The sequence below is a fragment of the Myiozetetes cayanensis genome, unplaced genomic scaffold (assembly GCF_022539395.1).
Source record: "Myiozetetes cayanensis isolate MyiCay16 unplaced genomic scaffold, myiCay2020 scf15, whole genome shotgun sequence".
NCBI lineage: Eukaryota > Metazoa > Chordata > Aves > Passeriformes > Tyrannidae > Myiozetetes > Myiozetetes cayanensis.
The window spans coordinates 18,698,510-18,713,207 of record NW_026087159.1 but is presented as its reverse complement, the minus strand read 5'-3'; the positions used below and the strand labels follow the sequence as shown (position 1 = coordinate 18,713,207).

General features: G+C 51.2%; 2 protein-coding genes across 2 annotated transcripts; one reads left to right on the top strand and one right to left on the bottom strand.

The window, feature by feature from the left end:
* The first annotated feature begins 1,330 nt into the window (after positions 1-1,330).
* On the top strand, positions 1,331-7,809 carry LOC126637383 (cis-aconitate decarboxylase-like). The gene is made up of 6 exons (XM_050310591.1): positions 1,331-1,351; positions 1,873-1,927; positions 4,870-5,057; positions 5,744-5,836; positions 6,072-6,277; positions 6,891-7,809. Exons 1-6 carry the CDS (start codon positions 1,331-1,333, stop codon positions 7,807-7,809), a joined length of 1,482 nt encoding a protein of 493 aa, XP_050166548.1.
* A 3,518-nt stretch (positions 7,810-11,327) lies between these two features.
* On the bottom strand, positions 11,328-12,991 carry GLOD5 (glyoxalase domain containing 5). The gene is made up of 3 exons (XM_050310530.1): positions 12,783-12,991; positions 12,404-12,559; positions 11,328-12,187 (listed from the first exon to the last, which is right to left on the bottom strand). The coding sequence occupies exons 1-3, from the start codon at positions 12,948-12,950 to the stop codon at positions 12,062-12,064; spliced, it is 450 nt and encodes a 149-aa protein (XP_050166487.1). The 5' UTR covers positions 12,951-12,991; the 3' UTR covers positions 11,328-12,061.
* Positions 12,992-14,698: the final 1,707 nt, after the last annotated feature.

The window sequence follows — 14,698 nt, the reverse complement described above, 5'->3', positions numbered from 1 at the left end:
ACCACTTCCTTCACTCACCACCTTCCTCACTGACACCTGCCCTTCAACCCCTCCAGAACAGCTCACTGCCCTCTGCACCCCCTTTCCATCTCTGCTAGACCAGGCTTTGCATCCTCTTTGCACCAACATCCAGCTGCTGCTGGTGCTTCAACCCGACCAGTATTAATGGGAATATTCTGGTGCACGGACATTCCCTCCTCAGGAGGCTGGAGCAAAACTCCACCTTGCCGTGGGACACGTAAACAACCACCAGCTCAATAATGTCTCCGACACTTATCCCCCAGTGACATTTTGCCATTAGCTTTCCATCCCACCTTAGCAGTGATAACAAATGTTTGTGCAGCCCCGAGGAAACGCTGCCTCCCTCCAGATAAACACGGAGGGAGAACAGAAAAGCAATTCATCTTGGATAAACACCCGGCAAGACGATCGGTGCGTGACCACACCACAGAGCTGGATGAAAAAAATCCCAACCCTGCCCCTCCTCTGGTGCCAGACAGCACCAAACCGCTGGAGATCCGTGGCTACACGTAAAGGTCTGCATGGCAGTTAGTAGAAAATGCAGTTTTAAATACAAGGTGTATCACAGCAGGTTGTTACCTCTGCCCAAAATAATTTGCAGCATGTGAAACACCCCCGGGTTTCACTGTTGGGCAAAGCAAAGAGCCCCCAAATCCAACCGTGCGTTTGGGAACGAAGGCTCCCAGTGCCCCCTGGAAGCTCCAGAGTTCACACCTGCACTCCCAGTTCAGTGGCAGAGCGGGAGGTTCAGAAGAAGGAGAGCTATGAAAGGCTCAGCCAAAGGACCAAACGCTGAATGGATTCAAGAAAAGCATCAAACAAACCACCAATGCTTCACTGCTGGGATTACCTGCTCTGGTGACACTTCTGCCCAATGGGAGGATGCTCTTGTCCCTCTCATTTCCTGGTAAGTCCCAGTTTTATAGTCCTCCTTAGAGGGAGGAGCCTGGGGCCAATTGCTTCACCCCTTGGCACCTGCAGCTTTTTGGAGACAGGAGTCTCCTTGAACTTCATCAGTCATTGTCCTAAATCTTTTTTTTATTTCCTGACACCCGGTGGGAGGGGGGTTCCCTTCTGTTCAGCACAGACAAACCACCCCTCCTCATCTATTTCCCCCCACCCTCTGGGTCCCCAGGGGCTGATGTCATCACACTTGAAATTCACTTGCAAACAACCAAAAAGCAAATTGCCTTTGGGAAGCCCTATATAAACCCTGACACCAAGCACCTTCCAGCCACAACACCTCAGCATCCCTCACCCGGAGCAGCGCTGAGCTGGGCACCCAGAGCTGGGAAAAGCAGCCACCAGCATGGTCTACTCCACCCTGCAGGTAACCCTTCCACCCAGCAAACCCTCCCCAGCTCTTTCCTTTTTCACTCTGAGGAGGAAACATCTCTTTCCGGGCCGTTCCTCAAAAATTACCGTGGCGTTAAACAGGAACCTGCCCCAAAAGGAACAAATCCAGATGGTTCTCACAGTCACCTCATTCAGTTCCTGGGTTGTTGCTTGCTCCTTCCATGTGTCCCAAACGTGCCCTGTGTGGTGTCCTGTGGGGTTGTTGTTGTTGGGATGTGCCGTGTGGGTTTTTCTCGGAGCTGCGAGATCTCACGGCAGGTCTGGAAAGGCTCTGCCGCCCCTTCCACTGTGCAGCTTTATTTCCCTGGATGTTCTTGGCATCCCTGCTGGACTCAGCTTTGGAAAATATTTTTTGCCTCCTTTAAGTGTGCAGTTGGTTTTTTATGTGCTCCTTTGATCCGTGAGCGTCTCATGGTGCTGCATTAGAGGCACCACCAGGAAAAGTGCTCCGGAAAAGCTCCAGTGACAAACTCTCTGTCTGTGTCTTTCCTCCAGAAATCCCAGAAGCTCTTGGCAAGCTCCCGGCACGTTCACAAAACTGCTGCCCACGGTTTGTATCCCTCTGCAGAACAGAGTTCCCCCATCCTTTTTTTTTTTTTTTTTTTTTTTTAAGGGGCATCCCAAAATAATCGTGGCGTTGCTTTAAAAGGAAGTGCCGGGCTGAGATAACCCACCCAAATCCTCGCAAAGCAAAGCATGTTTGGGGGGTCCTGGGATGGTTTGTGCCCTTGGGGATAAAGGACAAGGAGAAAAGCAGGGAATCCTGTGTTAAACCAGAGATTTTAACTGACTTAGAACCAGAGGTTTCAAATTCTTCCTCTTTGACCCCAAAAGGAAGAGATTGAAGAGGTGGCTGCCAGGGGTTTGCTCAGATCCTTAATTCCTCTGTCCCTGCTTCCCTATTGCTCCTGATGCTGCTGTGGGCATTGCTTGGAGGGATTCACGGATCACTCTCCGTGTCTCCAGCACTGCCCAGCTTTGGACAAACTAACCAGAACTTGCCTGTGTAGCCCCTTGGTCTATTTTTTCTATTAATAAGTTTGTCTGTTATCTTATTTAAAGTCTACTATAAGTTTATTAACTTATTTTAAATTCTTGTTCTACCTTAAATTTATTAACTTTTTTTAAAACATATTATCTTTATTATTTATCATTTTAAAATGTGTTCTTGTTCTGTCATATGTTTATTAACTCGTTTTAAAATATGTCCCTAACTTACTACAAATTTATTAACTTATTTTAAAATGTGTTCTTTTTCTATCATAAGTTTATTAACTTAGTTTAAAACATGTTCTCGGTCTATTATGTTTCTTCACTCATTTTCAAATGCAGTCCTAATTTCTTACAAGTTTATGAACTTCTTTTAAAACGTGCTCTTGGTGTAATACGCCCATCACCTTATTTTAAAAGGAATTATTAATACAAAGAACGTCTCTTAATGAACATCTGGGGACAGGAGAAATCCTAACAACCCACACAGATCTATTTGTTCTTGGACAGACTCTTTAATTCTTTCACGAAGTTCTGCCAAACCAGGAGAAAAAACCGGGAGTCGCGGAACGCTTTTGGAGCCGAAGGGTTAAAAAAATACCTCCGCCTGCTGAAGTGACAAAGAGCGTTTGATGACGGGAAGGAACAAATCCAACTTTTATGGGTGCCGCGCGCGATTCGAGCAGATTTTCCTGCAGCTTTTCCAAGCCCGTTTGACATCACCCCTTCCCTCCCGGCGGGAGGGCGGCGGTGCCGCCGCCCGGGGGGACACGGGGGACGCTCCCGGGGGACAGGAGGTGCTTCCCGGGGGACAGGAGGTGATTCCCGGGGGACAGGAGGTGATTCCCGGGGGACAGCAGGTGCTGGTGGATGACCCCTGCTCGGCAGCAGGTTCCCCGAGCGCTGAGCGGCCCGGATTCCTATAGGAATGCGTTTCCCAGAGCTGCCCTGAGAGGGGGAATTTTCTCGCCGTGAGTCACCTGGTGATGACATTCCCAGCTGTGTTTCCAAGCGCTTTCAGGCTCGTGGGCCGTAGGTGAGCCCGACATGAGCGAGAACACTGAGTCAGTGGACGTGACATTTCGGGATGTGAAATTAGGGAACGGTCATTTTATTAATTGCCATGTTTTCTGTTTAAAAAACAAAGTCTCATGTGTACCTGCTTTGGGATGAGTTGTAACATGTTGAAACACGTTTTAATTTCTTTTTTTTTTTGCTTCACTCAGCTGGATTATTTTATGTGATTCAGTTCATTTGGAGGTTAATATCTCTTACCTTGTGTGCATTTATGTGTGCCCCCCACATTCATATATATATATAAATATATATAAATATATAAATATATCTCTTATATATATAATCTAAATTTATATTATATATAAAAAATATATATTATTTTAAATATATATATGTTATATAAAACATAAAATTGTACTATATATAACATAAATATATATACTAAATAATATATAAATTATATATAATATATAATATATATACTATATAAATAATATAAATCATATAATAATTATTATTATATTATTAGTATATTATGTTATAATATTATATAAATAATAATATATAAATAAATAATAGTAATATTGCATTATATGTATACATTTATATTAAAATGTATATATATATAAAAGATATATATATATATGGATTTACCATCATGCAGATGTCACCTATAATGGATTTTATGCTTTTTCTATTCTCAGGTACGCTCTCAAATTAATGCTATAAATTTTAATGGGTCATAACAATTATAATTCTATGCATTTTAAACATAATTCTATTAATTATACCCTGTATTCTAATTCTAGAATTATACATAATTCCATGAATTATAAATTCATCGAAACAAAGCAATTTATGACTAAAATGTAAAAGTCCAGTGGTCCCAAACTGGATATTTCCAATAGAATTTTAATATTTTTGAGCATTAACATCCTTTGGAATGCACATGGCTTGAGAACAGCTGAGCCAAAACACTTCAGTGCTTTGTAGGACTAAACTTTTGGATAAATCCAGACTTTGGGTCTAACCCTGCTTGCCAAAAATGATGGAAGCTACAGGAGGTTTTGGTGTTCCATGACCCACTCCCAGCAGGGCACCACTGCTAAGGCAGCAGGGCTGCCTTTCCTCCAGATGAGGGGATGAAGTTTGAATTGATCCTCCCAGAAAAAAGTGGTTTCTGGAGACTCAAGGTGAGGGGATGGGCCTGAGCTCTGGAACTGCTTCGGATGAACCTTCTGGGAGCCACCCCAGGAGGTGCCTGGAGCAGAGATGGAATCACAGAATGTCCCAAGTCGGAAGGGACCCGACATCAATCCCGACTCCCTGCAGGACCACCTGAAACGAGCCCCCGGCTCAGGCAGGTCCTGCTCCCTCAGCTTTGTCCTCTGCCAGGCTGAGTGGCACCAGAGGGTGAGGGGCTGCGAGCTGCCAGCACGGGGCTCAGGGCTGGGCTCACCCCTGCCCTCTCTCTCGGTGCTGCAGTGGTGGCCAGGAGCGCTCCAGAGGACACCGTGACCAGCAGCTTCGCCTCCTTCATCCACGGGGCCCGACCCGACCACCTGTCCAACACCGTCCGGCACCGGAGCAAGAGGATGATCCTCGACAGCATCGGGGTTGGGCTCGTGGGCAGCACCACCCACGTGTTCGACATCGCCCTGCGCTACTGCCGGGTAGGAACAGCCCCCTGGCACCACCACAGTGTCACCTCATGGCCACAGTGTCACCTCATGGCCAGTGTCACCTCATGGCCACAGTGTCACCTCATGGCCCACACAGGGCTCCTGCCTCCTGGGGGAGGGGTATTCCGGCACCATCCTGGCTGCCTCAGGAGGGGATGGATCTCTGCTCCCAGTGAGCAGGGATAGCCCCCAGGGAATGGCTGGAGCTGTGCCAGGGCAGGCTCAGGTTGGATCTCAGGGAAAGGTTCTTTCCCCAGAGGGTGGTTGGCACTGAACAGGCTCCCCAGGGCAGTGGGCACAGCCCCAAGGCTGCCAGAGCTCCAGGAGGCTTTGGATGATCCTCTGGGTGGGACTCTTGGGGCTGGGTCTGTGCAGGGCTGAGGGTTGGACTGGATGATCCTTGTGGGTCCCTTCCAACTCAGCACATCCTGTGATTCTGTGAATACTTTTTTCACACAAAGGGTTGTAAATGATGGGAACAGACTGCCCAGGGGAGTGGTGGACTCCCCATCCCTGGAGTGTTCAAACCACACGTGGATGTGGCACTTGAGGACACGGCTTAGCGGCGAACACGGTGGTGGTGCTGGTTAATGGTCGGACTTGGTGATCTCAAACATCTTTTCCAACCTTAATGAGTCTATGACAAGGTCCCCCCCGGGTTTCCCTCCCTCCCACAGGAGCTGTACTCTCCAGTTGCCGTGAGCTCTGTCTATGGCAAGCCAGGTGTGAAGCTGTCCCCGACACTGGCCGCCTTCACCAACGGAGTCGCGGTAAGGTCGGAGCTCCTCCAGGAGGATCCACCCTCTGGGGGCCTTCAAAGGCGTTAGTGAGCATTGCAGGAGGCAGAGGGGTCACTGGGAGGGGCTCCTCTGCAATCTCCTGCTTTGAGAGGGGCCACACAGCCCCCGTGGGGACACTGGGGGGATGTTGTAACTCAGTGACATCAGCGAGGAGCCCTCGCTCCCTCAGCTCCGCAGCACGGCCTTATCTCCGTTTCTGTGGCAGACACACTCCATGGATTTTGATGACACCTGGCACCCTGCCACCCACCCCTCGGGGGCTGTTCTGCCAGCCCTCCTGGCAGCTTCCCAGATGCTGCCTCCCGGCACCAAACCCACCGGCATGGATTTCCTGCTGGCCTTTAATGTGGGCCTGGAAGTGCAAGGAAGGCTCATGCATTTCTCCACCGAGGCTCACGACATTCCAAAAAGGTAAACCATCTGTTCTTCACTGAGCAGCTGGTGAGGCTGGATTTCAAAATGTTGTTTTAAGTCCAGTTTAAGTCAGTGTTACTCCAGGATAAGGGTAAAGCCTCCCAGGAGCCCAACGCCAGAGGTGATGAAGCACCAGATTGTTATTTGGTGACTTCCAGTGACTTTGCCTCAAAAATAACTACCAAGAGGACTCTCACTGGGTCTGCAGTGCCATCATCTCAACAGACCAGGGCAAGAGCTCACAGCCATGCAGACAGATTAACAGTGGGCACAGCCCTTCACCAGCAGAGCCCTGGTGTGGTCCAAGGCACAGCACTGACCAGGAACCGTTCCCCTTGGGCATGTTGGATGAGGCCAGATTTGTCTGGAGGGGTAGAAAGTTTGGTGTAGTGACACAAGCCATTTCACCCACTCCTAGAGAAAATGAGAAACTGTTTATTGTTTGGAGAGGCTGTGGAAGTTTCAAGAAAGATGCTTTGGTTTTGGGTAGATAAATTCTGAGTCGGGTGAATCTCACCTGCATGGGACCTGTGAGGGATTTCCACTGGCTGACCGTTCATTTCCAGCCTCACAGGGGCTTGGATGCTCATTCCTGCCATCTCCCCTCCAGGTTCCACCCTCCCTCGGTGGTGGGGACCATGGGCAGTGCCGCGGCCACGGCCAAGCTGCTGTCCCTCAGCAGGGCCCAGTGCTGCCACGCCCTGGGCATCGCCGCGTCCCTCGCGGGGGCCCCCATGGCCAACGCTGCCACCCAGGCCAAGCCACTGCACATCGGCAACGCCACCCGCCTGGGCTTCGAGGCAGCCCTGCTGGCAGCCCGGGGCATGGAGGCCAACCCCTTCATCCTGGACGACATCCCCGGCTGCTCCGGCTTCAGCGCCTTCTACGGGGTCTATCAGCCCAAGCCGCTGCCCGCGCCCGGTGACCACCGGGAGTTCCTCCTGGAGAAGCAGGATATCGCCTTCAAGCGGTTCCCAGCCCACCTGGGGATGCACTGGGTGGTGGATGCTGCCCTGTCTGTGAGGAACCTCTTCGTCCACTACGCGGGGTCCTTCTCTCCCGCCCTGATCCGCAGCATCGTGCTGAAGATCCCAGTGTCCAAGTACATCAACCGGCCCTTCCCCAGCTCCGAGCACCAGGCCAGACACTCCTTCCAGTTCAACGCCTGTGCTGCCCTGCTGGATGGTGAGGTGGGGCTCGGCTCCTTCAGCGAGAGCAGCATCCACCGCCAGGAGCTGAGGGAGCTGCTGGACAAAGTGGTGGTGGAGCACCCCGAGGATAACGTGGCCAACTTCGACAAGATGTACGGGGAGGTGGCCCTGCTCCTGCACAGCGGGGACGTCCTCACCGGCAAGTGTGACACTTTCTACGGGCACTGGAGGAAGCCTCTGAGCAAGGAGTCGCTCCTGAAGAAGTTTCGATCCAACGCCTCCCACGTGCTCCCAGAAGAGAAGGTAGAAACCATCATCGCTACGGTGGACAACCTGGAGAACCTGTCCGACAGCTCCCAGCTGGCCTGCAGCCTGTGAGGGAACAGCACGGGGGCTTTTCAGGAGGGGTTTGTCCCAGTGAAACTCTGATTCCTTTCTTCATTGGTGCTTTACTTTGACTTCCAGTGCCAGGAACGTTCCCACCCCTTCAAGCAGACGCTTCACTGCCAAAGGAGCCCCTGGGGCAGGAGGTGTGACTGTGTCAGCCCTCAGCACAAGGAGCACATTTCAGCTTGTGGTTGATGCTGTCTGAGTGGCTGAAAGGCCACCACAAATATAAAAAAATCCCACGGAAATCCCTGAGAGTCTTGGGGTGTCGCTGGAAAGCTGATTCCCCAGAAGGAAGTGTGCCTGTGTGTTTTTTAAAGCTGGATTCCAAGTTTTCCCTGGGCACAGTGCCAGCCCACTGAGTCTGGGAAGAGGAGGAAGTTCAGCTGCAGAACGTGTGCTTTTCTTAGTGCTCTTCTGGGCACTTTTGGGATCAGGATTAGTTTGTCCTGGTGGCCAGATGGAAAATCCATCCCTTAACTGTAAACAGCCCTGCCTGCAAAGCTTTCTGGCAGAGAGGGATTATTTTGTTTTTCCAGTAAAAGCCTCCTCTTTCTCCAGCCTTTGGGAAGTGTTTGCCACTTGTCTGTGTGCAAAGGGTGGTTCAAGGACCCTCAAAACCTACAAGTCTTGTCTGAAGGAAATGCAGTTGGTAGGAGAGGAGCCCTGTATCAATCCTACAGCCCCTACAGCTCCTAGGGGGTGATCCCTGCCCATCCCAGGGCTGTGCCACACCACCCTCCTGGCTTGGCACAGCTTGCCCCGGCACCTGCTCAGAGTTCATACAGCCCATGGGCATCTCTAGGTGGTGGCTTGGGCACATCCATGCTGTGAGTGACTCACATTGGGAAATTGCTGTTTCTCCCCCCTGAAAGGAGGGGAAGCTTCCTGAGACTCAGCTTTTAACTCACCTTTCCAGCTGGGACTAAGTCAGTTCTCACATTCCTGAGCAGCCATTCCCTGAAGGGCTCCTTCCCCTGCTTCCTTCCTGAGAGAGGAGATGGAGAACTGCTCAGCATTCCTGTTCAGCACTGGGACTGCTGATCCAAAGGGCTCTTTCCAATATGATCCCAACATAGGTACAGAATCTGCTGCAGGAGGGAGGGTTGTTCTCCAAGGGGGACGAGGTGGGACCAGGCAGGTGAGAAGGAATGTGGGCTGGTTCCTTTACCTTCCTGGTAGTGGTTTGTGCAGAGAATGTCCCACTGGGAGCAAAACCCTTTGCTCACCTGTTAATCCACTCTCTCACACTGCCTGATATTCCCAGCGAATCTTTCTGAATAAAGAACAGAATTAAATTCACTTTCTTCATAAAGTTTTAATGCTTCCTTAGGCAGACTGTCAGGTTTTTTGGGTTGATGTGAACACAAACAGACACAGAGGCTTTCCCAAAAGGTGGGGGACCCAGCAGAGGCTGGACAGGGACAGCTGGGACAGCAGGGACACTGTGACCAGTGGTTTCTCCAAGGTAAAACATACACTGAGCCCCACAGGTTGTTTTTCCTGCTGAGGACAACAGCCCTCAGCCAGCAAAGCCAGCAGTGCTCCAACACGATCACCCTGAGAGAACTTACCCAGTGATTCTCCATCAGCAACAGATTTCAAATACTTGCCAAGTTCCCATGCCAAGTTTCCAGTTTCCCTTGGTTCCAGTCAGGTGTGAGGTCACCAAAGAGATTATTCCATGTTTTGCAGCCCAGTGAACTTGAAATCCACGGAACCAGCACCCTGAAAGTCCTCCATGAGCTTGACACTTGTCCAAGGGATCAACAGGTGTGACAGAACCGAGATGGGCTGCAGTGCAGGGAACAAAGCCTCTTATCAGTGCTTCCAGTGTCCCAACCTTTATTCCCATTCCCTGCTCAGTGCTGCAGTGATGCCCTGAGCAGGGGAGGAGGGAACTACCACCCTTCACCTGTTGGTGCTGGAGCATAAAAAAGGGTTGCAGTTTGTCCCTGAGATCCAGGAACCCTTCATGTCTTGGCTGTCCTGGCAGACACAGTCCTGACACCTCTCAGCAGATGGTGTGTAAAATTAGGACAGGAAGGGATAGGAAGGCTGGAGGGGTCCAATTTCCTTTTATTGGTTCACTTATCAGTTCATAGAGTCCCACAATCACTGAGGTTGGAAAAGCCCTCCCAGCCCTCCCACAGTCCCCCCTGTGCCCCATCCCCACCCTGTCCCCCAGCCCAGAGCTCTGAGTGCCACTTCCAGTCCTTCCTTGGACACCTCCAGGGATGGGGACTCCACCACCTCCCTGGGCAGCCCCTGCCAATGTCTGACAGCCCTCTCTGGGAAGAAATTCCTCCTGATGTCCAACCTGAACCTCCCCTGGTGCAACTTGAGGCCGTTCCCTCTCCTCCTGTCCCTTGTTCCTGGGAGCAGAGCCCGACCCCTCCCCTGGCTCCCCCTTCCTGTCAGGGAGTTGTGGAGAGTGATAAATCAGAAGCAGTAAGTGGCTTTTCCAGAGCATTTAGGAGCTAAAGGTATGCCTGAGATTCTTTTTTTTTTTTTTTACTCATGGAATTTCCTATAAAAGCCTCAGACTCTGAAAAAGCCTCCACTCTCCCTGCCCAGGAGAATGTCTCACTCATTATTTCCATTATCAGACCACAAATGTTTTATATCTCTAACAAATTAGGAGGCCCAATCCCTGGCAAGGGAGGTTTTAAAAGAGAAAAAAAAAAAAAAAAGATCTGTGTGACACTGAGGGTGTTCAGAGATTAATATGGTGCCACCAAAGCCCTGGAATTCTCCTCTCAGGAAAGAAAAAAGCGCCATTTTCCTTCTTTCTACTGCTGTTCCAAGAGAAATGATGCCTTAAATTAAGGAATGAGAACATTCCTCCACAAATATATTTCCATCAGCAAGCTCAGTGGCTGGGAGGACACCAGCAGAAAGCAGCCCTGAAAGCAGGAAGGGGGCAAATTTGGTGTGCAGAGGATGCCACCACAGCTCTGCCCGTGGGCATCGCCCCCATCCCGAGGGCGGTACCCACCCTGACAGGCCGGTCAGCACCCTGGAGAGCACCGGTGAGCGCTCCCGGGGCTCCATCCAGGCCGGCCCTTCCCGATCTCCACTCACGAGGCAAAGGGGAAGAGATGCCCGTGGGTTTCTCTGCTCTGCAGTTCCCACAAACCACCCGAGGCAAAGCAGCTCCCACCCCTGCGCTCCCCACTTACACGAGATCCTGGTCACCCAAAAACACGAGCATTTTGGGGGCTTCGCCTTTTTTTTTGTCACCTCGTGGAGATGTTTGGATTTCCCGCGAAATGACGGCACGGGAAAAAAACAAATAATACAGTTAAGTGGTTGCTTCAGTTTTATTGAGGGTTTTGCCTGCGGAGATCGGGAGTGCCCTCCCTGTCCTCCGGTGCTGGATGGGGATGGTAACGATGCCTCAGCGTGGCCAGCTGGGGAACTGCTCTCCTTGGGAAGCCCCAGCTCCTTCTTCGTTGTTTTCTGCTTTTTAAATAACTCTGAAATTCTTTTCTTTCTTTTTTTTTTCTTTTTTTTTTAACGACCAAAGGAAGTAGAAAACTTAGGGCAGTCCCACAAGTGCCATCAGTCAGAGTCAGAGTGGATCATCCTCCTCATCCCTGCATAAATCCAGGACTTTAGACCCCCACCTCACCTCTGCTTTTCCCCATCCCTGGAGTCAGGAATCCTGTGGCTCTTGATGCAGAGCTGAGTAGGAGGATGGAGCTTCATTTCCAGGAGTGTTTGAGTGTCAGACACTGAGGCCAAGTTCCCAATTCCCAGACAAAAAGGTGTTTGGACACTCACAGCTGGATTTAAACCACTGGCCTGAGACAAGAGGGGCAGGAGATGAGAGGAAGGGAGGCAGAAACCTCCACCCATGTCAAAGTGACCATGAAGAGAAGAGGAATGGCAGGTTCTTTTGTGCTCATGGTGTAGGAATGAGGGGATTCAGCTGCCAGACCTTAGGAAAAATGCCCTAACATGAGCAGCAGAAGGACAGATCTTCCCAGAAGGCCATGAAAGCTCCACTGATGGTGATGTATAAAAGCAGGACTCGCTCCCAGGAGTGGAAGCCGAGCAGGAAAACTCTGCCTTGGGAAAACTCTCGATGTCCATGCAGCCCTACTTTTATGGCTGGGACTGGAGACTTGTTCTAGGTTTATGAAGGAGAAGATTGGAGCTGGTCATCCAAAGGCTGGGCCCTGCCTCCTGTCTCCTGCTGGGACCCAGGCAGAGGCTGGGCTGAGGTCACAGTTCCCCCTCACTGACTGCAGTACCTGGAAACCTCGATCAGGTTCTCATCGGGGTCTCGGAAGTAGATGGATGTTATTGGACCCACAGCACCAGTCCTGGCCACGGGACCTTCTTCAACAACCACCCCACAGGCCTGGGAGGACACAGAAGAACAGGGATTTAATGCTTCAGGTCATGTCCTCAGGGTTTTGTTCACTCTTCTCCCCGCAAGCCTTGAGAACGTGAGCTGTTGGATGAGGCAATCCCGACATTCCCCAAGACACAGACCCCAAAAGTGTCATTTGGAGGCTCTGTGGCTTCGTGTCTCCAGGGATCCCACTGCCCTGTGGCCACTCCCTGTCTGCCTCACCTTCAGATGATCCAGCAGCTGCTCCAGGGGCACCTGTGTGACAAGGCAGATATCTGCAGAGCCAGGGACTGGGCACCGAGCCTTGGGTTCAAACTCCTTCCCAACCTCGTGCAGATTGAACTTCTGGTTGCCAAAACGTAGAGCTTTGCGATTTCCCTGTCCCCAGAGAGGAAAACCAGAGTAAATGAGACTTAGCCTTGACTCAGCTTGACTCTCCAGAAACTCAGAGTCTGATGGGCTGCAGCTTGTGCTGGTCCTACCACCCCCACCCCAAGGAGGGGCCCAGAGAACCCATCAGAGATCCACAGGTCCCACCCCCTGGCCCAGAACAGCAGTTCCAGGTCGCCTAGACCCAACCCAGACCTGTGCCCTGTGTCACCTTGAAAGTCACCACCTCCATGCCCAGCACTTTGGAATAAAAGGCCACAGTGTCCTCGATGCTCTTCACAGTCAGCACAAGGTGGTCCAGGTGCTGGATGAAACATGAGGGGGGACTCACACACTCCTGCTCCTTCCAGGACATGTTCTCGAGGCCGGGAGCTGCCATGGAAAACCAGAGAACATGAAAGCTGGGAGCATCCAGGCACTCAGGGACACGGGCCAGGCTAATGGAGGTCACACAGCTTTGCTCTCAGCCTGCAGGTGGCACAAGTGCAGAGGCAAGAAATCCTGCTCCTGGCAGGGCCTCACACTCCTGGTGGCTCTGCTGGCACCTGGTTTGGGCCAGGTCTGCAGGACCAGCTGAGTGACCTCGCTGAGGCTGATGTCACCAAGACACTGAGCTCCCAATGCACAAAACCCAAGGAAGGACCAAGTGTGTGACCCTTCCCTCCAACCCCCTCTGGGGTCTCCCCAGCCTTCCTCACGTCCAGGTGTGGACACTCATCCAGGGCAAGCAAAGGCAGAGAGTGGAGACCCAAGCTGGGACCTGGCAGAGCAGTAGGAAATGTCTCCAGGGCCATGTGTTGTCACCTGCCCTTCAACCTGCTGGGTGTCATCACCAGGCAGAGGGTGCTGCCAGGGGCTCAAGGTGATGCAGCCCAAGTTTACAGCAGTTCTTGGTGTTTTCTGCTGGGTTCATATCCCCTGGCACTGCCCTTCCCTTCTGGGGACAGTGGGTTAGTGGTGGCCTTGGCAGTGCTGGGGGAACAGCTAGACTCGATGACCTTGGAGAGCTTTTCCAACCTCCAGGATTCCAGGATTCTGCCCAGGGAATGCTTGGCAAGCACAGATCTTGCAGGAGCAGAGTCAGTACAAAGTCAGGCACAGTCTCACCAGGGAACCTGCTCCCTGCAGCCAGAGGATCCTGCTTGGAGAAGGACCCAGCAGAAAGTCACTGCCCCTCCTTGCTGCTGGTGATCAACAACCTCTCCTCAGACCAACCTGGCTCGGCCTCTTTGCAAATCCCTTCCACCCAGCACGCTCCCAAATTCCAGGACCTTTGTGTCCCAGTTTACAGCTCCCAACCCCCCAGCCCAGCCAGCCCTGCCAGCACAGCCTCCCCTCCCAGGTGAGCCCCTCAGCCAGCACCTGCAAGGAAAAGGGGGGTTACCTGTCAGAGGGGACAGAATTGGGCAAGGCGGTGCCAGACGGGGCCCCACGACCTCCCTCTTCCTGCTGGGTGAGCAGGAACGTCACAGGAGAGGGGGAGGGAACAAGGAGAGCTGAGGTGAACCTTGAGCCAAAGGGCATGAAAGTCCAACTGCTTGAAAAGGTGAGGAAAAAGGAGCCTGGATATTTTAACCCCTTGTTTTTTCCCTTTCCAAGGGAGAGGAAGTTGGGTTTCTGTGCTGTGTGAAAGCTCTCACTGGGCTGATTTTATTCCCCCACTGGATGCTCTCTCCCTGCATTTATTTTGCATTGCTTCTTCTCGAATACAAAATCTCCAATTTTGATTATTGTTAAAACAATAATTTTAAAATCATTCCAGGAATACAAAGGGACTGTAAAACGTACAGAAATCATTCCTACACCCATCAAATCATTACTAATTGCACCCCTATTCCCTCACCTCCATCCTTGTTTTCCTTGGCTGGAAAACCTGATGATCCTAACTAGTCAGAGAAGAAATGACAAACCAGAAGTAAAAAAAAAAAAAAAAAAAAAAAAGAGCCAAAAGAAATGCTTTGCCTTGTTACACTCTCTGATTGATCAAACCCCACCACCCCCATCGCTGCTAACATCTTTGGTGCAAGCACGTTAACAGCATGGCATCTGAACACACTATAAAAACATCATAAAACTTGGGTCTCGTAAGGGATGAAAAGCATCCTAAACTTGGCGCTGAGTACTTTT